General features: G+C 40.6%; 1 protein-coding gene across 1 annotated transcript in view; it reads right to left on the bottom strand.

The window, feature by feature from the left end:
- Nucleotides 1-22,677, bottom strand: part of LOC126353922 (ubiquitin carboxyl-terminal hydrolase 5) — a 163,823-nt gene that overhangs the window by 78,711 nt on the left and 62,435 nt on the right. Inside the window, exons 7-8 of the mRNA XM_050003165.1 lie at nt 13,180-13,373; nt 1,410-1,481 (exon numbers count right to left, since the gene is read on the bottom strand). Coding sequence (XP_049859122.1) covers nt 1,410-1,481; nt 13,180-13,373 — 266 coding nt within the window. The remainder of the gene's footprint in view (nt 1-1,409; nt 1,482-13,179; nt 13,374-22,677) is intronic.

Below are 22,677 nucleotides of genomic sequence, written 5' to 3'. Positions count from 1 at the left end.
GTGGAGGCTCTGTAATGGTGTGGGGCGTGTGCAGTTGGAGTGATATGGGACCCCTAACACATCTAGACATGACTCTTGACAAGTGATATGTACATAAACATCCTGTCTGATCACCTGCATCCATTCATGTCCATTGTGCATTCCAACGGACTTGGGTAATTCCTGCAGGACAATGTGACACCCCACACGTCCATAATTACTACAAAGGAGCAATCTTCTGATTTTAAGCACATCCACTGGTCACCAAACTCCCCAGACACGAACACTATTAATCATATCTGGAATGCCTTGCAATGTGCTGTTCAGAAGATATCTACACCCTACCGTACTCTTACGGATTCATGGACAACCCTGGAGGATTCGTGGTGTCAATTCCCTCCAACACTACTTCAGACATTAGTTGGTATGTAGTGTTGCGGCACTTCTGTATGCTCAGTGATGTACAGTACCTTTGGCTATTCAGTGTAATTAAGCATGCCTAGATTATCATCGTAAGATACAAGCCACATCAGTATTCTTCAGTTTTAAAGAATTGCCTGTAAACTCATATGAACTTTCTTGAAACTTAACTTACACAAACATTTTTATACCATTTTAGAAAATTTTTAAAACATTGTATAAAAATTCTTTATAACTTTCTACCAAATTTTCCTTCAAACACTATTTGGTACAGTGTATGCTGGGATCGGATAGTTGAAACGTGGTGCTGAACTGAGCACTTGTAATTGGAGCAGTAACATGTATGTTCATTTCTCATGCCGACTTCTAGTGTAGTTCAGGATACTAACATGGACACACATTGTACAGCACAACTTACTGTACTGAATGAGTAGATTGTGTAATGACGTAAACATAGATATGTTGCTATTCTATGTATAGTAAATCTTGGATATAATTGTGTGTGCTGTTATGTTAGTTTCTGTGTCTAGCATTTTCAGTCCCATCTTTTACAGATCTTAAGTTGGCAACAGAGAATTGTCGAAACCAGTAAATTACGTGAATGAATGATTTTAATGATCTCAGCAGTTGAACGTTTATGACGTGTTCAGACAAAAGCACTCCTGATACACCAAAAATTAACCTTTTTTTGCATTTTCATTTTAATAGGAAGTTTATTGTTAATAACATGATTATGGTGACTGTATGTTTCAAGAATCATTACGTAGTAGTACCAACAAATCTGCTCCTGCCAATACTAAATTACAAAAATGTGTGCTATCTCAGATGCATCAGTATCACATGCTATTAGAAAACTATTGACTGTGCACAAGTAAATGTAAACTATTGTGGTAAATGTACTTGTAATGACAGCAGATTAAGTCAATAAAAGGTACACAGTATTCTAAATAAATGCCTATGTGATATTTAATAGTGTAAATGAGCTAAAATGCAACCTACAAATTACTTACATCTGCACAACAAAATCTGAAGCAGGATCAGCTGAAGCATTTTCAAATATTTTAGGAGCTTCATCAAAAAACCTAGAAACAAAAATCATGATTGTAAATATATACACACATTCACATAAATATTCACACACACACACACACACACACACACACACACACACACACACACACACACACAGAACAATAACTACAACAACAGTGTGAAGTAAATGTGGAACAATGTCTTGAGTTTGCAAGGAATTATATTTAAATACGAAAGGGTACACACTTAAGAAGTTACAGACTACATGGTTAAGTGGACACTTTATTTACAACTAATAGGGCAGCTAACGAAGTGAAAGATTTCAGTATATACTGTCAGAGAAAGGCCTATCAAATAATACAAAGGTACCAAAAAATGCAAATTCATTCAATGACAGGCTTTATAACAGTGTGTATTGCAAAATAAGTATGATCTAATTTTGCAAAATTTTGGCCAAATGAAGACTGATTGCTTATAGGTCAATTACAAAAAGTCCCTTTACTTTAGAGTGAAGAGGACATAACAGTTTTTCAGACACTTTTTAAAGCTAGTGGAGAATGAGAGCCAATTGCAGTCTTGCAATATGTACTGTTCAAGAGCAACTTAACAATTTTAGTGGACTTAAAAAATTGTTGAGGTCTTTGCGACCACTTGTTGGTATATTGCCTGTTAACTTTTATCTCATGATCTTTGGCCAATGTCATTTTAATGATTCTTCTCATGTTACACCAGCATGGATGGTTGATATTGCCAAAAGTTCACCATACATTGCATATGGCAGACTGGAGATGAGCCCGTGGCCTATAGTGCCAATGGCAGAGCTTTTCCCTTATCGTTACCACTGTGTTTCTGCCCTGGTTACCTGCAATAATCGTTCACTGCAGCATCGAGATACAGGATCCTTTTACCTTGAGGCCCGTTTTTTTCTTGCCGAAATTATTGTCATGTTTGTGAATTTCTAAGGCTTCCCTGAATGAACTGGTATGGTACCTCCAATCCAGCGAGACAATACATGTTAGGGAATTTTATTTGTGGTCGGCCACAAACAGCATTTTTCCACCAGTTTGTGTTCGGTCGGTTGTTTGCCGATGACACTTTCGTCTCTTGATTAATAAAGTTACCAGAAATTAAATAAAACTGCAAAACGATTTAGAAAAGATATCTAAATGGTGTGAAAAGTGGCAGTTGATCCTAAATAAGGAAAAGTGTGAGGTTATCCACACGAGTGCTAAAAGGATCTCATTAAACTTTGGTTACACAATGCATCAGTGTAATCTAAAAGCTGTAAATTCAACTAAATACCTAAGTATTACAATCACGAATAACTTAAATTGGAAGGGACACACAAAAATGTTGTGGGGAAGGCTAAACAAAGACTGCGTTTTATTGGCAGGACACTTAGAAAATGTATCAGTTCTGCTAAGGAGACTGTTAACACTACATTTGTCTGACCTCTTTCAGAATACTGCTGCGGGGTGTGGGATCCTTACCAGATAGGATTGACAGAGTACATCGGAAAAGTTCAAAGAAAGGCAGCACATTTTGCATTATCGCGAAATATGGGAGAGTGTGACACAGAAATGATACAGGATTTAGGCTTGACATCATTAAAAGAAAGGCGTTTTTCACTGCGATGGAATCTTCTCACAAAATTCCACTCACCAACTTCCTCCTCCAAATGCAAAAATATTTTGTTGACACCGACCTACATTGGGAGGAACAAGCACCATGATAAAATAAGGGAAATCAGAGGTTGTACAGAAAGATGTAGGTGTTCATTCTTTCGGCGCTATAGGAGATTGGAATAATAGAGAATTGTGAAGGTGGTTCGATGAACCCTCTGCTAGGCACTTAAATGTGATTTGCAGAGTATCCATGTAGATGGAGATGTAGACCCTGGTATTGATTGATTGCACTGTCATTCCCAATTGGTATGTTCCTAACATTCTGAGATGATCCCTTTTCTTACTTGCTAATCTGAGACCTCTTTGACCTTCTAGGTCAGTATCTAAATGATTTTTATGCCATGTTAGCACTATATAGGGCTGACTTTGTCTACCACCTTGGGTATGGATTGCAGATAGGTAATATCCACCATTTCTTCTTCCGATATGTCACTCCCCCTGACATTAGATTTCCCTGACATGTCAGGGTCATTAATGTACGCTTGTGCGGTGGCGCTCAGCTCGAGGGTAAGCTGCTCAAATGCTGGCAGTCAAAAAATTTTGGTATGAAGTTCCTGATCAGCAGGACTTTGTCGCAATGTTCTAGTTTAAATACCAAATCTCTCCATAGCTTCTCGTGAAGTGAGGGCATGTGACACTGTTGACAGTAATTCGTCTGTCGGATGGGGATGTTGGTGGCCCCCTTGGCACTATTTGCAACAAGTAGACTGCCGGCACTGGGTTTTACACACACACACACACACACACACACACACACACACACACACACACACACACTTCCCCCCCCCCCTCCCCCCCGCCCCCCTCATTCTCCTGATAATTACAGAACACAAGAATTAAACAAATATTGTAACAGAGCATGTTGTAACAAAACAAACAAAAATGCTGTAGATCACAAACTTGTCTAGTGTGCAATCATGAGCGAAATAATCATTTCTCTTTTCTGGTTCTGATGATTTGGAAATGTGTGCATGTATTGGTCTATGCGAGTCTGTTTTTGACACGACCAAACTCTCACCATTCCAGCTGTTGAACCTTTTCTACCTCCAAAATAAATTTAATGTTAGCATGGAAACCATTCAAATGTCTTAACAAGTCATCAGGCTGTTCCATACCATGGCTCTACACAAGGAAAATGTTTTCATGTCTCTACAACACAACACTGAGTTGCAGACAGGCACAATGAACAAGACTGCTAAAATTTTAGCAGTCCTTCTCACTGTGTTTGTCTGCAACTCAACGCATCCTCTATGTGGTGAGTAGCACTCTATCCTTTCCAAGTTGTGGTTATTTCATCCTGGACTGTTTGACTATATCACACTTTTGGTTTACAGGATGCCAAGCCCAGTGACTAGATTTGAAATTCTCCTAGACGAAAGTGGATTTGTTTGCTAGGGAAAACAGTTAAATTCGAAGGGCTCTGTAAAGTTCTTAATTCGAGACTGAACAAGTGGAGCTGTTCAAAACTGGTTTTGGGAAAGAGATGAGCAATCCTACTGTGATGGCAGACACAACTGCTCAGAGGATGGTTCTGTATGACTAGAGACTTGAAAAATTAGCAGTTGTGAAGAACACCAATATAGATGCCAATACTGCTTCAATATTTGAAAATTCAAATCATGTGACAGTTGTTATTTCATAGACAATTGTATCCAAGTGAACTATTTTACCAGAGGTAGCTTGAAATAGCGTAATTTTCTGCCTGAAAAAGTAACCTATTTTTGGTTACTGGCACTGTACATCACCTGGCAAGATCTGGTTGGGAAAGAGAATGTGTAAGAACACGAGTGCAAAACAAAGAATACACCTATACAAAAATCCAATGATGTACTAGTGCACTGAAATTTACACTCTGGCACCAATGTGGCAGTTTTGGATGCGGAGTGTTTTGAACAATAGGTGTGTAAAATGCTGGTAGAGGTCAGGCCTGAACTACTTTAGTTACGAGACTGCCAACCTCAACAAGCAACCACACTGCAGCTGCTACCAAAGGCTTTCAGCACACATTTTGCTTTGCGTTATGCATAGCTCCTTTACTTTCTAATTCTGAAATAAGTGAATAGACACATCCTTGTCCATTAAGGAGTTTGGGTACGACTATCATGCCTACAAAAGGAACTGATGATCTCTATAACCATGTCAGCTCTGCTTTTCACAAAAACGGGTGCAGGCTGGTTGCCCTGTGAAAGGAAAGTGATGCTTGTTCCACCTGCACCACTCCTCACACCTCAGCCGGAAATCAGACAATGTTCTTGTTTATTTACACTTTTTGTAGTGTCCACAATATAGTGACCATGCCGAATGCTGTGAAGCAGAACTAGCTGCTGTTCTTGGTTCTACTTCTACTCTTTGTAACAGGATGATTCCATCTGTAGCATTGTCAAGTATTGGTCATACAGCCCATGGAAGGGCTCTGAAATATAATGATCAGGCTCTTATGCTATAGATTCAAACTTGGTGTTCTATAGATTTTTTTAAACTATTGAACTAGGTCAAAAAAGAAAGATCTTAAATAAGACCAGCACTGTTTACCGGTGATAAAATGCTGCAGCGTCTCCTACTCAACAGAAACAATAATTTGCTGACGGCTCAAATATGGCCAAAAAAAGAAAACAAGCAAGTACTAATTTCGAAAAGAACTGTTGAAGTTTTTGCAAAAGCAGCTTTTCCTCTCAACAAGTTACTGTCATAGATATTGAATCTTATTTATTCCCTTTATTATTATTATTTCCAATCTTATTTTTTCTACCAATTTAGTCTTTAGGCATGAAGCATGGCAAACCTGTAAATTTATATAGCTAATCATTTTCAGAAAAGGTTCTCTTTTGCCAAAAGTACATGGTAATTAGGTAAAAAATACATGCTGATTTCATGACAAATAGATACAACATTTACTAGTCCTTACATATGACATTTATAAATTCATGCTGAATATGAGCAATAAAATAGGAAAACATGAAGTAATTGACAAAAACAATTTCTCCACATTTTAGGAGTAGTTCGTATGTTAATGGGGAGCACTTACATGGTCAAGGGACTTGGGTATTAGCAAGGTGGGGGCTGAGCAAGTCTTGCTGTGTATATAAGCAAGGAAAAAAAGTTTGCTGGGAAATGGGTATGGTGTGTGCAACATTCTGTTAAGTGTGACGGTATATGATGTACAGAAACAAACATGATGTAGAAGAAGTCATTTCTTGCAGGAGATGCAAAAGAGGCTGACTTAAGGCACTGTTATTATGATATGAGTTAGAGTTAGTCTTCTGAATTACTTGCAAAAAGAAATACAGGATGAAAGAAAGACAATGACAATGCAATTCATCACAGATGAAGGAAAAATGATAAATGTTACTGGAAAAGGAAAGTAATAATGTGAAGTAATCAAAAGGGAAAAGACACAACAATGTGGTACTGGAGATAGGAGAACATCACTTTTCAATGTAAATAAAATAGAAAGAAACTTCCACATGGGAAAAATATATTAAAAACAAAGATTCCAAGACTTACCAAGCGGGAAAGCACCGGCAGATAGGAACAATGAATAAAACACACAAACACACACACAGAATTTCTAGCTTTTGCAACTGGCGGTTGCTTCTTCAGGAAGGAGGGAAGGAGAGGGAAAGACGAAAGGATGTGGGTTTTAAGGGAGAGGGTTGGGAGTCATTCCAATCCCGGGAGCGGAAAGACTTACCTTAGAGGGAAAAAAAAGGACAGGTGTAGGCGCGCGCGCGTCACACACACACACACACACACACACACACGCACGCACACGCACGCACACGCGCGCACACGCGCGCACACACACGCACACGCGCGCGCGCGCGACACACACACGCGCGCACACACACGCACACGCGCGCGCGAGCGGCACACACGCGCGCGCGAGCGGCACACACGCGCGCGCACACGCGCGCACACGCGCGCGCACACACGCACGCACACACACACGCACACACACACGCACACACACACACACACACACACACACACACACACACACACACACGCGCGCGCGCGCGCCACACACACACACACACACACACACACACACACACACACACACACACACACACACACACCCGCGCACACGCACACGCGCACGCGCGCACACGCGCACGCGCACACGCACACGCGCACACACGCACACGCGCACGCACACGCGCACGCGCACACACGCACACGCGCACGCACACGCGCACACGCGCACGCACACGCGCACGCACACGCGCACACGCAAGCAAGCAAGCAAGCAGACATATGATATTCGGGCAGAGAGGTCAGTCGAGGCGGAAGTGTGGAGGCAAAGATGATGTTTAAAGACAGGTGAGGTATGAGTGGCGGCAACTTGAAATTAGCGGAGATTGAGGCCTGGTGGATAACGAGAAGAGAGGATATATTGAAGGGCAAGTTCCCATCTCCGGAGTTCGGTCAGGTTGGTGTTGGTGGGACGTATGCACAGTGTAACACTGTGCCAAGATGTGATGGCCGTGCACCAAGGCATATTTAGCCACAGGGTGATCCTCATTACCAACAAACACTGTCTGCATGTGTCCATTCATGCGAACGGACAGTTTGTTGCTGGTCATTCCCACATAGAAAGCGTCACAGTGTAGGCAGGTCAGTTGGTAAATCACGTGGGTGCTTTCACACATGGCTCTGCCTTTGATCGTGTACACCTTCCAGGTTACAGGACTGGAGTAGGTGGTGGTGGTGGGAGGGAGCATACGACAGGTTTTACACCGGGGGCAGTTACAAGGGTAGGAGCCAGAGGGTAGGGAAGGTGGTTTCGGGATTTCATAGGGATGAACCAAGAGGTTACGAAGGTTAGGTGGACGGCGGAAAGACACTCTTGGTGGAGTGGGGAGGATTTCATGAAGGATGGATCTCATTTCGGGGCAGGATTTTAGGAAGTCGTATCCCTGCTGGAGAGCCACATTCAGAGTCTGATCCAGTCCCGCGAAGTATCCTGTCACAAGTGGGGCACTTTTGGGGTTCTTCTGTGAGAGGTTCTGGGTTTGAGGGGATGAGGAAGTGGCTCTGGTTATCTGCTTCTGTACCAGGCCGGGAGGGTAGTTGCGGGATGCGAAAGCTGTTTTCAGGTTGTTGGTGTAATGGTCGAGGGATTCAGGACTGGAGCAGATTCGTTTGCCACGAAGGCCTAGGCTGTAGGGAAGGGACCTTTTGATGTGGAATGGGTGGCAGCTGTCATAATGGAGGTACTGTTGCTTGTTGGTGGGTTTGATGTGGATGGATGTGTGAAGCTGGCCATTGGACAGATGGAGGTCAATGTCAAGGAAAGTGGCATGGGATTTGGAGTAGGACCAGGTGAATCTGATGGAACCAAAGGAGTTGAGGTTGGAGAGGAAATTCTGGAGTTGTTCTTCACTGTGAGTCCAGATCATGAAGATGTCAACATCTTCGCGAGTATATACCTATCCTTTTTTCCCCCCCAAGGTAAGTCTTTCTGCTCCCGGGATTGGAATGACTCCTTACCCTCTCCCTTAAAACCCACATCCTTTCGTCTTTCCCTCTCCTTCCCTCTTTCCTGAAGAATAAACACTCGGTTGCGAAAGCTAGAAATTCTGTGTGTGTGTTTGTGTGTTTTATTCATTGTGCCTATCTACCGGTGCTTTCCCGCTTGGCAAGTCTTGGAATCTTTGTTTTTAATATATATTTAGGCGGAGGGAGGGGGAGGGAGTGAAGGGGACGAAGTGGGGGAAGGGGACGAAGTGGGGGAAGGGGACGAAGTGGGGGAAGGGGACGAAGTGGGGGAAGGGGACGAAGTGGGGGAAGGGGACGAAGTGGGGGAAGGGGACGAAGTGGGGGAAGGGGACGAAGTGGGGGAAGGGGACGAAGTGGGGGAAGGGGACGAAGTGGGGGAAGGGGACGAAGTGGGGGAAGGGGACGAAGTGGGGGAAGGGGACGAAGTGGGGGAAGGGGACGAAGTGGGGGAAGGGGACGAAGTGGGGGAAGGGGACGAAGTGGGGAAGGGGGGGAAGGGGGGAAGGGGGGGAAGGGGGGAAGTGGGGGAAGGGGGGAAGTGGGGGAAGGGGGGAAGGGGGGAAGTGGGGAAGTGGGGAAGGGGGGAAGTGGGGAAGGGGGGAAGTGGGGAAGGGGGGAAGTGGGGAAGGGGGAAGTGGGGAAGGGGGAAGTGGGGAAGGGGGAAGTGGGGAAGTGGGGAAGTGGGGAAGTGGGGAAGTGGGGAAGTGGGGAAGTGGGGAAGTGGGGAAGTGGGGAAGGGGGGAAGTGGGGAAGGGGGGAAGTGGGGAAGGGGGGAAGTGGGGAAGGGGGGAAGTGGGGAAGGGGGGAAGTGGGGAAGGGGGAAGTGGGGAAGGGGGAAGTGGGGAAGGGGGAAGTGGGGAAGGGGGAAGTGGGGAAGGGGGAAGTGGGAAGTGGGGAAGGGGGAAGTGGGGAAGGGGGAAGTGGGGAAGGGGGAAGTGGGGAAGGGGGAAGTGGGGATGGGGGATGTTAGGGGTGGGGAAGGGAGGGAGGGGAGGGGAGGGGAGGGAGAATTATAAAAGCATAAAAAACAAATATCAGAGAAAAAGGACAGAAGGAACTGACAATTAAATGACAGAGGGGAAACAGTAACAGAGGCAGAGAAACATATCTATAATACATAATTATAAGACCCTAAACTTAGGACAAATGAAGACAAAATCGATAGAAGGGCTGCAAAATGTCACACAGGAATTACAAGGATGAAGGAAAAAAATAAATAGAACAAGGCTGAGAACAAACACTGAAACCAATCAAGACTGTGCATTAACATGACAGATTAAATACAGAAAACTAAGCATGAAGGCTGTAGTACACTACAGACCAAGACAAATGAGTACGATATGAACAGCCATTGAGATTTAAATCTAAAATCCAATTGTTTTAAGAAGGTTAGACAACTAACAAAATGAAAGCAAAGAAATGTATAGGGAATGTTACTCTTAAGCTCTGTCATTAAATGCAAAGCTGGAGCTAAAACTATGGCAACAGTACTGAAATGTGACATTTATAATCCAAATTCCAGAGTGCATCAGGTTTATTCATATGATGAACAAAGATATCAAACAGACACAAATTCAATAATTGGTCAGCAGCTGTAGCACATGTACACTGATCCATAGCACACGTACACTGATGGTGTTACGCTCTTTGAAGTAGGTCGTATTTATGCATAGGTACATTATCACTATGTTACTGTAACTGAAACAGATATTATTTTGTATTAACAGCCAATGTTTTTATTAATTATACTTCAGCTACATAGTTTTAGTTAAAATATCATGTGCAGTCACAGCTTTTGCAAATGCTAGTTCTGCTAGAACTGTCATACTGTTCAATGTCCTGCAGACATGGCTGGCAGTGCTTCCTGCTTCACAGTGAAATGGTGAGAAACAAGTTGTTGTTCATGTTTTGCACAGGATTACAGAGAAAAATCTTCTTTGAAGTTTTTCAAGAAACTGTATTTACTAAAGGTAAGGTGTTTTTGTAAATGAGACGTGTGGCTTAATTGGTAGCACTGGAGGATGTTAATCAGGTATACTATAGATCCCTGGTTCAAATCTCACTGTGTGGTCTTTACTTTTTTTTATGATTTTTTGTTCAGTTTGTATACCTACACCATTTAAATATAAAATTCATAAAATATATGCTGATTAACATATTAAACCATAATTTATTTTTTAATAAAAACTTCACTACTTCTTTTGTCTAACTACACATCACATGCAAAATTCCAGTTTTATTGCAAATATAAATTCTTAATTATCAATACTTTGTAAAATATTGTAAACAAAGGCGTTTTAACTAAGAAATTACAACATAATTTTTTGGGAAAAAATGTGGAATCAATTTCTCTTTACTTTGACTATGTCCATAGTTTTATATCACAAATGGGATCTCAAACCACCAAGAGTGATAAGCGTCATAGAAACATGGAAAATAATTATTTTATTGGCACTGGGCAGTAATGTTTCATTTTTACAGCTTCTAACATACCACTGCACTCTGAACCCAACAGAACTGATCTGGAGGCAAGTTATGGGATTTGTCATGAGAAGTAAAAAAACATTTAAGGTGCCAGATATACTGAAATTAATGCACAAAGCTTTCACACACATCACTGTCAAATGCTGGTGGGATACAGAAACACCAGTCTTAAAAAAAGAGGAGAAAATGCGCTGCTTGAATGGTTTTGGGCATTCTGATATTGATTATCCCATTATCAATGCAGCAGATGGCACTTCCGGTACTTGTATTGAAAAATATTCCTCAGAAACCGATATGGAAAGAGGTCAGAGACTACCAGATGACAGTAATACCTTCTGTGGCTTCAAAATTTAACTATATAGTGAAATCCTTGCAATATGCATTTTGAATTCAATTGAAATCACACACAGCTCATGCGGAATAATTACCCAGTGTTTACATTAGGAATTTTCATCAGTCTCATTTTTAATTACAATATTATGTTAGATAAGAACAAGAGCACCTTATTTTTTCCATTTAGTCCTCTAGGAAACATGTTGCCAAAGTCCTGTCATATACTATATCATTACTATCAAAAATTAAATTATATTCAAAACTATTTTATTTCTCTGCACATCTCTCCACATCTTAACTGCAAACACTCACATCAGCACAGGTGAGTTAGACCAACTGGCGCACCAGTGCTGTCCAAGTTAAATGCAGCAGTAACACAGTTCTCCCATATTATCACTATGACAAAGTTCGTGCAATGCACAGAATAAAACTTATCCTTACTATTGTACTTGACATATACATCTACATTCACATCTACATTTATATTCCACAAGCCACCCAATGGTGTGTGACGGAGGGCACTTTAAATGCCACTGTCATTACTTCCCTTTCCTGTTCCAGTCGCGTATGGTTTGCGGGAAGGACGACTGTCTGAAAGCCTCCGTGCGCGCTCATATCTCTCTAAGTTTACATGTGTGATCTCGTCGGGAGGTATAAGTAGGGGGAAGCAATATATTCGATACCTAATCCAGAAACGCACCCTCTCGAAACCTGGACAGCAAGCTACACCGCGAGGCAGCTCGTCTCTCTTGCAGAGTCTGCCACTTGAATTTGCTAAACATCTCTGTAATGCTATCACACCTACCAAATAACCCTGTGATCAAACGCGGCGCTCTTCTTTGGGTCTTCTCTATCTCCTCCGTCAACCTGATCTGGTACGGATCCCACACTGATGAGCAATACTCAAGTATAGGTCGAACGAGTGTTTTGTAGGCTACCCCCTTTCTTGATGGGCTACATTTTCTAAGGACTCTCCCAATGAATCTCAACCTGGTACCCGCCTTACCAACAATTAATTTTATATGATCATTCCACTTCAAATCGTTCCACACGCATACTCCCAGATATTTTACAGAAGTAATTGCTACCAGTGTTTGTTCCGCTATCATATAATCATACAATAAAGGATCCTCCTTTCTATGTATTCGCAATACATTACATTTGTCTATGTTGAGGGTCAGTTGCCACTCCCTGCACCAAGTGCCTATCCGCTGCAGATCTTCCTGCATTTCGCTACAATTTTCTCAAGCTGCAACTTCTTTGTATACTATAGCATCATCCACAAAAAGCCGCATGGAACTACCGACACTATCTACTAGGTCATTTATATATATTGTGAAAAGCAATGGGACCATAACACTCCCCTGTGGCATGCCAGAGGTTACTTTAACGTCTGTAGACTTCTCTCCATTGATAACAACATGCTGTGTTCTGTTTGCTAAAAACTCTTCAATCCAGCCACACAGCTAGTCTGATATTTCGTAGGCTCTTACTTTGTTTATCAGGCGACATTGCGGAACTGTATCGACTGTGCCCTAGACAGATTGGTTTCTGCCAAGTGAATCAAAATCCAATGAGATTCCAGCGAATGCAAAAATAATACATAGTGTAATGTTTATTCTTATGATAGTTGCATATTTCAGGCAACCAATAAAGAGATGTAAAAACTGAGCCAGCCTCAAACTTTTTAACATACTTGAATAAAACAAAGAAGTAAGTAATATTAACATTAGGGCACGTATACCTTTTAGTAAAGTCTGGAATTGAGAATACAACTTGCATCACACTGTTTAGATAGCAAGAGTTTCCAAGATTCACAAGTCCCGTGTATCCTGGGCCATACAGTGGTTGCAGTTTACTGCCAGCTTCTTGCAAAGCATTCCATTCACCTACTCTTTGATTCAGATCCAATTCTAATTCAACCATTGACTTGTCCGTCTGAAAGAAAAGAAAAAATCTTAAAGGTGCCACTACCTTAACTGAACATTTATGCAAAATACAGATCACAGTGGAACAATCAAAATTATTGAATACAAAACATAAGCAGTTTACTTAATGTAATAGTTTTGTATCAGGGGACTGTGCATAACTTTCACTCTTTTATAGTTTTAAATGACAGTATTTGGAATAAGTGCAGTCACTGGGATAAAGATACCTGGGGGAATGAAGAAAAAACAGCTTTAAAAATGAACTAACAATGTGAATTAATAACGATGAATTTATGGTACATTCTTGTATATTCATTTCCATGTATCCAAAAATGTGTTTTGCATTCAGAATGTTTGTCCCAGATTTTTCACTGGACAGAAGTCAAGGACAGTCAGTAGGGCCACATAACCAATAACTTTAACTCAAATAATATTTTCAATTACAGTAAGAACATTAGGTCGTAGCATCAACAGATAAATCACAATTTAAGGTGACGACGACAAATCTGATTGTTATTTCAAAAAGTATATTTGTTTAGAAAGTCAATTTGTATGACAATCAAACAATGGAAAATGCAGGATGGAATGTAACAATACGAGAGAAGGAAAATTGCTACTCATCATATGATGCTGAGTTGCGATAGGCACAATAAAAAGATTCATACAATCATAGCTTTCGGCCATTAAGGCCTTTGTCAGCAGTAGACACACATACACACACGCACACTCACACAAGTGCAACTTGCACACACATCTGCAGTCTCAGAGAGCTGAAACTACACTGTGAGCAGCAGCACCAGTGCATGATGGGAGTGGCGACTGGGTGGGAGTAAGGAGGAGGTTGGGGCGGAGAGGGGGAGGGATAGTATGGTGGGAGTGGCGGACAGTGAAGTTTGCAGTTTAGCCGGATGGTAGGAGAGAAGGTGCGTAGAGGGGAGGGGGAAGTAACGGAAAGGAGAGAAACAAAAATAAATGAAATTAAAAGACTGGGTGTGGCGGTTAAATGATGGCTGTGTAGTGCTGGAATGGGAACAGAGGGGGGGGGGGGGGGGGGGCTGGATGGGAGAGGACAGTGACTAACGAAGGTTGAGGCCAGGAGGGTTACGGGAACGTAGGACGTATTACAGGGAAAGTTCCCACCTGCGCAATTCCCACTAACACCAGCTTTTCTGAATTGGCAGGTGGGAACTTACCCTGCAATATATCCTACGTTCCCGTAACCCTCCTGGCCTCAACCTTCGTTAGTCACTGTTCTCACCCATCCAGCCCCTTCCCTGCTCCCATTCCAGCACTACAAAGCCTCATTTCACTACCACACCCAGTCTTAAGTTCTTTTATTTTTATTTCTCTCCTTTCCGCTAGTTACCCCCTCCCCAATCCCCCCTCCGCACCTTCTCTCCTACCCTCCGTCTAAACTGCAACACTTCACTGTCCGTCACTCCCACCATACTATCCCTTACCCTCCCTGCCCCAGCCTCCTCCTTACCCCCATCCAGTTGCAGGGTGTATTCGTGGATGAGGGGGGGGGGGGGGGGGGGGGGGGGAAATTCCCGGATTTCCTGGTAAAAAATACACTTTCTCCCAGATGAAAATACACTTTTTCTGTGTTAAGTAACAGTATACTTTTCCTTGGAACTGTGAAACTTATCAATCCTTCAAATTGTGGTTTTATACACCAGTGTAAACTTTCCCGGCACTTTGGAAAATGAAACGCAGGGAAACTTTCCCGGCACTTTGGAAAATGAAACGCAGGAAAAAAACACATTTTGGAAAGGTGTCTGATGTGCAGCAACATGAACAGGGGTGTACGACAGTTTTAGCTTATGTCAAGCTATCTCGACAGCCGATGACAGCGGATATTCAGAGCATAGGACACGTGATGTAGTCAGCCAACAGCAACATCACTGTTAAGTAGCGCGTACACACAAATAGAAAAGGTAGTGGTTTAAAATAATGTACATAGTGTTGCTACAAGAAAAGAAAAGCTTTCATGTATAATATTGGTCTCTAAGATTAATAAGCTGCAAGAGAAACTAAGCTTTCACACAATGTTGATTTTTTTGTGCATATTACACTTTAAGATATGTCACACAAATATGACAGTAAAATTTTTAACAACGACAGAAATGTCCGACCTTCTGGGCTTGAAATTATTTTAAATGGTCATCCTCAAAGAGTTGATTTTTGAATGAGAGTCAAACACTCTGTGATTTAAGAAATTCATAATACATTTGAGCACAGGGGTCTTCTTGCATAAAAGGAAATTTACTTTAAAAATAATGCTTTTCAAACAACCATTCCGAATACTTTTCCACGGCCTGTTAGAAATAAGTTCGCTTCAAGAGTTTCCAGAACGCGCCAAATAAATGCGTCACAGCAGTTGCACAGCTACGATGACGCAGGAAGCCCGTACGTTCGTACGTATAAAACATTAAAAGATCTTAGATTAAGTCAAAAAAGAAACATGACATTATAGGATACTCCAAGAGCACGGGAGTTTTGTGAACCATACTAAAATGCATAAGTCGGCTTAAAGTGCACATTCTGATATCCAGATTCGGATGTCAATTTTCTTGTAGTGAAAGTACTGTATTAGCTCATGTTTGGTTCTTTATTGTGGCATAATGCCATATGTGCTAGAAGATGAAAACGTGCACTTGAAATGCAGCGAACAGTTGAAACTAGCCATTAGTATGGAATTAAACACACTGCATCAGCAGAAAAGATTAATAAAAGTCAAATTTCCTTAAAAAACAGACAAAAATAACTTCATTTTTCTGCAAGACGATTAATGCTCGACTGTCAAAGATGGAAATAAAATAAAATCTGAAACTAATAACATATTTTAGCCTTCCATAATTATGTTCAGAAATGGTTCAAATGACTGAGCACTATGGGACTTAACTTCTGAGGTCATCAGTCCCCTTGAACTTAGATCTACTTAAACCTAACTACCCTAAGGACATCACACACATCCATGCCCGAGGCAGGATTCGAACCTGCGACCGTAGCGATCACGCGTTTCCAGACTGTAGCGCCTAGAACCGCTTGGCCACTTCGGCCGGCCATAATTATGTGAATGTATTTTAATTCACATGATAGCTCCCGGGCACAGGAATCCATTTTGTTTTTCTTTGATGTGAGAGCAATAAATGAAGAGGAAACAGCAAAATCACTTTATGTAAACAGGGGTCATGTGGAGACCACCCACCTCCCCGCTACAACTCAAGACTCTCCTGTCCATTGGGTCCGGATCAACAATATTTCCGAAATGCGGCGACATTAGATAGTGGAGTTTCACCTCCCTTGAGCATTTGAGGTAGGACGCCAAAAACGCAAAAAATCAATTTTTCAAAGATATCTCCATTTTGTAGTGCACATCTTTCCGAAGAGTCTGATACATAAAACATATATGTTCGAGGGAACATAAGACGTGTTATTTGGTCGTAAGTGTGCTTAAGTGCAGTGCCACACCTCTTCAGACAGCATTCTTCCATCACACGTCTCTGTATTTCGGCCAGTGGAATTCAAACGTGTAATATTTTGTAATGGGTGCCATCAAACTATATTCAAGCCAGAGGAAATTAAAATGTCCTTTGGTGCCTCTCCTGCTCCCAGTCGGCCGGTTTGACATCCTGCCCCCACTTGAAAAAATAACTCGCAATTCATACTGGATGGGACTATTCGTAACCGGCAGAACAAGAACACTTGAGAAAATTTGCAGTTTTTAATGCCTATTAGCTAATAACTTGCTATTTTGTGTGATGCAAAATTCAATATAAGATACATAAAACCAGTAAAGAAAAGCAAGACAGTACACATTTCTTCAATCCTTAAGTCCTAGCATTTTTCTCTCTCTTATCTTGCCACTGCTTTATAGGGCATACGTTTCTTTCTGGGAAAGAATCTATTACCTCATCAAAGTTCGTCAACACTTTGCTGCATGAAAAAACAAAAATGTCGTTGCCTAATACTAGAAAAGCTATTAATACAAATAGTAGCAAAGACTAGTGTGGTTTCTCGATCTGATTAGGTATATTTTGTCATTATCTGCTAGATAAAACGAAATAGGTCCGCCTAATATTGCAGCAATTGTTACACACACCAAATAAAAAAGATTGTTTTGGCACAAATGGCCATTTTTATATGACTACAGAATATAATTCACAAAGTACTAATATCAAATGCCTCTTGGGCCTACTACAAACAAAACATTTTATATTAGGAAACAGTTTCACATTTCATTCATACTCTACAGCTTATGAAGCGTGTGATCGGAAAGTGGTAGTACGAAATTTTTATATATATTTGGAATCGTCACCTTCTTCCATAATTCGTTTGAGTCCCCGTTTTTTCTCCTTCCTCGTTCTAACGAAAAATCTTGTCATCACTAATTCTGTAACTATTACTGCCAGTGTCAAAACTTATTCTCTTGGTTAACTTCACTAACCCTGCCACAATCACCGGTTCAGTTATCTGGCATTTGTTCTCCGGCTAGGCTTTATTACGTGTTCGTACAACGTGTTTTCCACACTACTCCCTGAATAGAACTTTAGCGGCTGCTATACGGGGACTGTATAACTGGCCCTTACTAGTGTATCGGTCTGGTCAAAAATTCTCCCTCAAAATTTCATCTTCTTCGATACACGGAGAAAATAAGTAATTTTTGTTACCTGTTATTCCTGTTAGTCGTTTATTTCCACTCTGGTAGTTTGAATCTATGGATTTAACTAGTAATTATAAGAATGCTGATCACTTGCAAACTCAAGTCAACCACATAAACAGCAATTGGCATTCACACACCACTTCGGCTTAATTCCGCTCAGCTCATATAGCCCTGTCCCCTTTTGTCTGCATAAGAGTTTATTTCTACATGTGAGGGGGATTCCCCTGGCAGAGACATCACGTGCACTATGCATGTATTCAAAAATGAACTTTTGATTCATTCAGACAACTTAGAATTTGCTCAAAAATGTTCAAAAACCAACAGGGATGCGCTTCAAAATTATATGAATAATAGATAGACCAATGTGCACTGGATGCTAGGCACTGCGTGAAAAAATGTCTTTTTCTTCCCTGAAATTGCCGCCTGGGACAGATACCCCAGTTTGTCCCCGACCCCTAGTTCTGGGCTTGTTGCGCATACGTGAATCTGGCAGCTTGGGAGCACCAGTAAAATTTTTGCAGATATCATCTGGCTGCTTGCTGCTATTGCTTATACGGCCACACTTCTGTAGCCAGAAGCGAGAGAAGGGACTACTGATACGCGACTCAACTGCACATACGCATGAGCTCGTTCGCAATTGCTCAAAGGAATCTAATGTAAACAGTTGTGACATCACGCTCATCAGAGGAAATTTGCTGTGATGAAGCACTGCATAGTCTTCCTAAAGCCATCGACACATTTTGCTGTTGGTAGATGCTTGTATGTTTTTGTTGTATATAGTGCATTTCTTTTTAGCTTAAGTTTTATTTTCTTTTTTCTTTTTTTTTCCTCTCTCGTTCATATTTTATTGCTGCGTTATTATTCTGCAGTAGCGAGATATAGTAAAATCCTTTGTTAGAGAACTGGTTCTAACCAGTCAAAGTCAAAAATTTTAATTGTAAACTATGACAATGAAAAATTTCCAAAATTCTGAAAAATCCCAGAATTCTAAAAAATTCCCGGGTTCTTCCCGGATCTCCCGGGTTGTATACACCCTGAGTCGCCACTCCCAACATACACTGGTGCTGCTGCCTGCAGTGTAGTTTCAGTTCTCTGAGACTGCAGATGTGTGTGCAAGTTGCTCTTGCGTAAGTATGCTTGTGTATATGTATGTCTACGTGTCTACTGCTGACAAAGGCCTTAATGGCCGAAAGCTATGATTGTGTGAATCTTTTTATTGTGCCTATTGCGACTCAGTATCTCCACTATATAGTGAGTAGCAACTTTCCTCCTCTCAACTTGTATGACAGGCAGAGATAAAGGACTCTTATTTTAGTGGTCTTGGTTATTATCTATGACAATATTGCAAACAAATTTTCCAGTTAATAAGTAATTTAAAGCAAATAAAATGGTATTTTTAATAAGATAATATGAAAAGGGAGTCTCTTATTCGTGATTAATACCTTAGCCTCGTAAAATACAGGTATCACATTTTACCTATTATTGTTAAAAATATCTTTTATGTTAAAATTTTCCACAAATAGTAAGTCTTAGTTCAAAATTAGTATGTAATGCCATAAGCCAGCTAAAAAACGTTTTTAACAATATCTCATTCATACCTGTATGATTAGTATGTGTTGAGAAAAAGAGATGCTGACTTTAAGAAATAGTATGTCATCATCCTACCATGGTGATGTTTTAATTACATCATGGCAAAATCTTGCACTGCCTTTCTTCACAGTTCAGTAAGTCAAATTAATAAACACACAGAAAAATAATTTCTAATTATAATGTTCAGTTCCACAGAGTAAAAGTATTAAACACTGCATTTTCTCTACTAGAAACTGTGTCATAGTAGGGGTAATTGTTGATAACTCTTTCATGTCTTATTATTGTTTACTGCACTGATTATAAAACACAGTTAAAGTTATTCCATAATCTTATTTCGATTTGAATAGAAGATTCTAAAATCTGGAAAACAGCTGGCTGCAAACCTTGAGAACTTTTCAATGATTGATTAGAAGGGTGCACGAGAAACTTGAAACAGCAGCAAATAGTAGGATAGTTGTGTAACACAATGAATGTTACTTTCTTAGTTTCGAACGCATAAGAATGCAAGTTGTTTTCCACTGCAGTGAATTTCTGCAAATTAGCAAACACAAGAAATAGTTCCCTTACAGAATTAGATACATTTGATGAGTGCCAGATGTTAAATGTTTCTGTGGAACTGTAAGTGATAGTGTTTCCTACATGATTTCTCAATCTGGTGATGTCTGATTCATGTCCACAGTCGGGTAGAGCTAAATCAGTTGGACAAAAGTTATATTTGATTTAAAGAAAAACCTAAGTAATGGCGAAATCTGTTTTCTGAATCCTAGGATGTGTAAATACAAACATACTGAGTCTTTTATATCAGAGAATGGAAATTTAAAGGGTGAAAAAGACTTTCTTTTATCTACAATTACTTTGAGGAACAGCTAGTTTGAAGTTGTGTTATATATGGAGTGTTATTTCCACAATATTTTAGGCTTCTGTACTTTACTTGGCACGAGAGAAAATAACAACTGTGTTGTAATTTATAGCATGTTTAACAGAGCAAGATGCAAACAGGATTTATATCCATACAGTTTTTGTAAAAAGATTATGTTAGTAACATCTTCACACTTTATACGTTACATGAGGGCTCCAAGTATCCAACCTCATTTATTTTATACCCAAAACTTGAAATTTCAGAATTTTATGTGAAGGATAATATTCTGAAACAGCAAGAGCATCATCTAAAGGGAATACATCACAAGTTGCATCTAAGTATGTCTTGGCAAGGCATCTACTTCTATAAAAAGTGAACTTGCTGTACTGAAAAGCAGATACCAAAATATTAAAAAGTTCAAGGTGTCTAAAGAACAAATGTGACTCAAGAAGAGTTGAAATGTACACAGGTGGAAAAGCTACACTTGCTATAATATAACTTCTCTATTGTACGTTTTTTCTTTTATACTCCGTTCCAAAAGCAATACATATACTAAACATATCTACATCTACATGACTACTCTGCAATTCACATTTAAGTGCTAGGCAGAGGGTTCATCGAACCACAATCATACTATCTCTCTACTATTCCACTCCCGAACAGCGAGCGGGAAAAACGAACACCTAAACCTTTCTGTTCGAGCTCTGATTTCTCTTATTTTATTTTGATGATCATTCCTACCTATGTAGGTTGGGCTCAACAAAATATTTTCGCATTCGGAAGAGAAAGTTGGTGACTGAAATTTCGTAAAAAGGTCTCGCCGCGACTAAAAACGTCTATGCTGTAATGACTTCCATCCCAACTCGTGTATCATATCTGCCACACTCTCTCCCCTATAACGTGATAATACAAAACGAGCTGCCCTTTTTTGCACCCTTTCGATGTCCTCCGTCAACCCCACCTGGTAAGGATCCCACACCGCACAGCAATATTCTAACAGAGGACGAACGAGTGTAGTGTAAGCTGTCTCTTTAGTGGACTTGTTGCATCTTCTAAGTGTCCTGCCAATGAAACGCAACCTTTGGCTCGCCTTCCCGACAATATTATCTATGTGGTCCTTCCAACTGAAGTTGTTCGTAATTTTAGCACCCAGGTACTTAGTACAATTCTCAAGGCTGTCAATTCAACTATTTATCGAGTAATCGAATTCCAATAGATTTCTTTTGGAACTCATGTGGATCATCTCACACTTTTCGTTATTTAGCGTCAACCCCTATTCCAAATTTTTCTTTTGTTTCCTTTACTGCTGGTTCATTGTACAGGTTGAATAACATCGGGGATAGGCTACAACCCTGTATCACTTCCTTCTCAACAACTGTTTCTCTTTCATGCTCCTTGACTCTTTACAGTTATGTCATCTGGTTTCTGTAAAAATGGTAGATACAGAATCCTCAAGCTACATATTTCGAAACCTTCTTATTCAATATGCAGTTTACAGGCTGTTGATAACAGTACGAACAATTCATGTAAAAACATTTACTTTTGTCGAATATTCAAAATTTTTTGTTGTTGTGGTCTACAGGCTGAGGACTGGTTTGATGCAGCTAGAGAGCTGGTCTATCTTGTGCAATGCTCTTCACATCCGAATCACTACAATAACCTACATACATTTTCCAGTTACATGTACAGAGGTAGGCCAGAAGTGAGAACCTGAAAATATTCAAATAACTTAACATGGAGTTTTGCCATTACATGGATATGGAAATGTATTCTTCATTGAAAATAATGTTCTGTGATGTGCCAAATTACAATGACATGAAAATACGGCATGTGATCATTGTTTTGCTTGTGCTTCTGGTGAATGCCATGGCATGTGAGCATGTTCTGATTTGCTGTTCCAACTTACTATCAAGGTGATACTGGTGTAAGCAACTGAGTCGTAATGGAGGATGCAACCGGATTCACGACTGAAGAACGTGTTCTTAGCATAGGAATGCTTTAAAAGGAATGAATGGGTGAGACATTTAAAGAAATTAGGAAAAACTTTTTAAATTGTTTCAAAAAAGTCCCAACAGAGGCTAACTGGAAAGAAACGACTTTGCAACAGGGTTGGTGACAGATACACCACACACAGGAAGACCCAAGACATATGACAATGATGATTAATTCGTGTTTATAAGATTTGTAGACCTAGAGAAA

Source organism: Schistocerca gregaria, chromosome 3 (assembly GCF_023897955.1).
Source record: "Schistocerca gregaria isolate iqSchGreg1 chromosome 3, iqSchGreg1.2, whole genome shotgun sequence".
Taxonomy (NCBI): Eukaryota; Metazoa; Arthropoda; class Insecta; order Orthoptera; family Acrididae; genus Schistocerca; species Schistocerca gregaria.
Note: the sequence above shows the minus strand (reverse complement) of the source record. Positions and strands in the feature narration are given on the sequence as shown.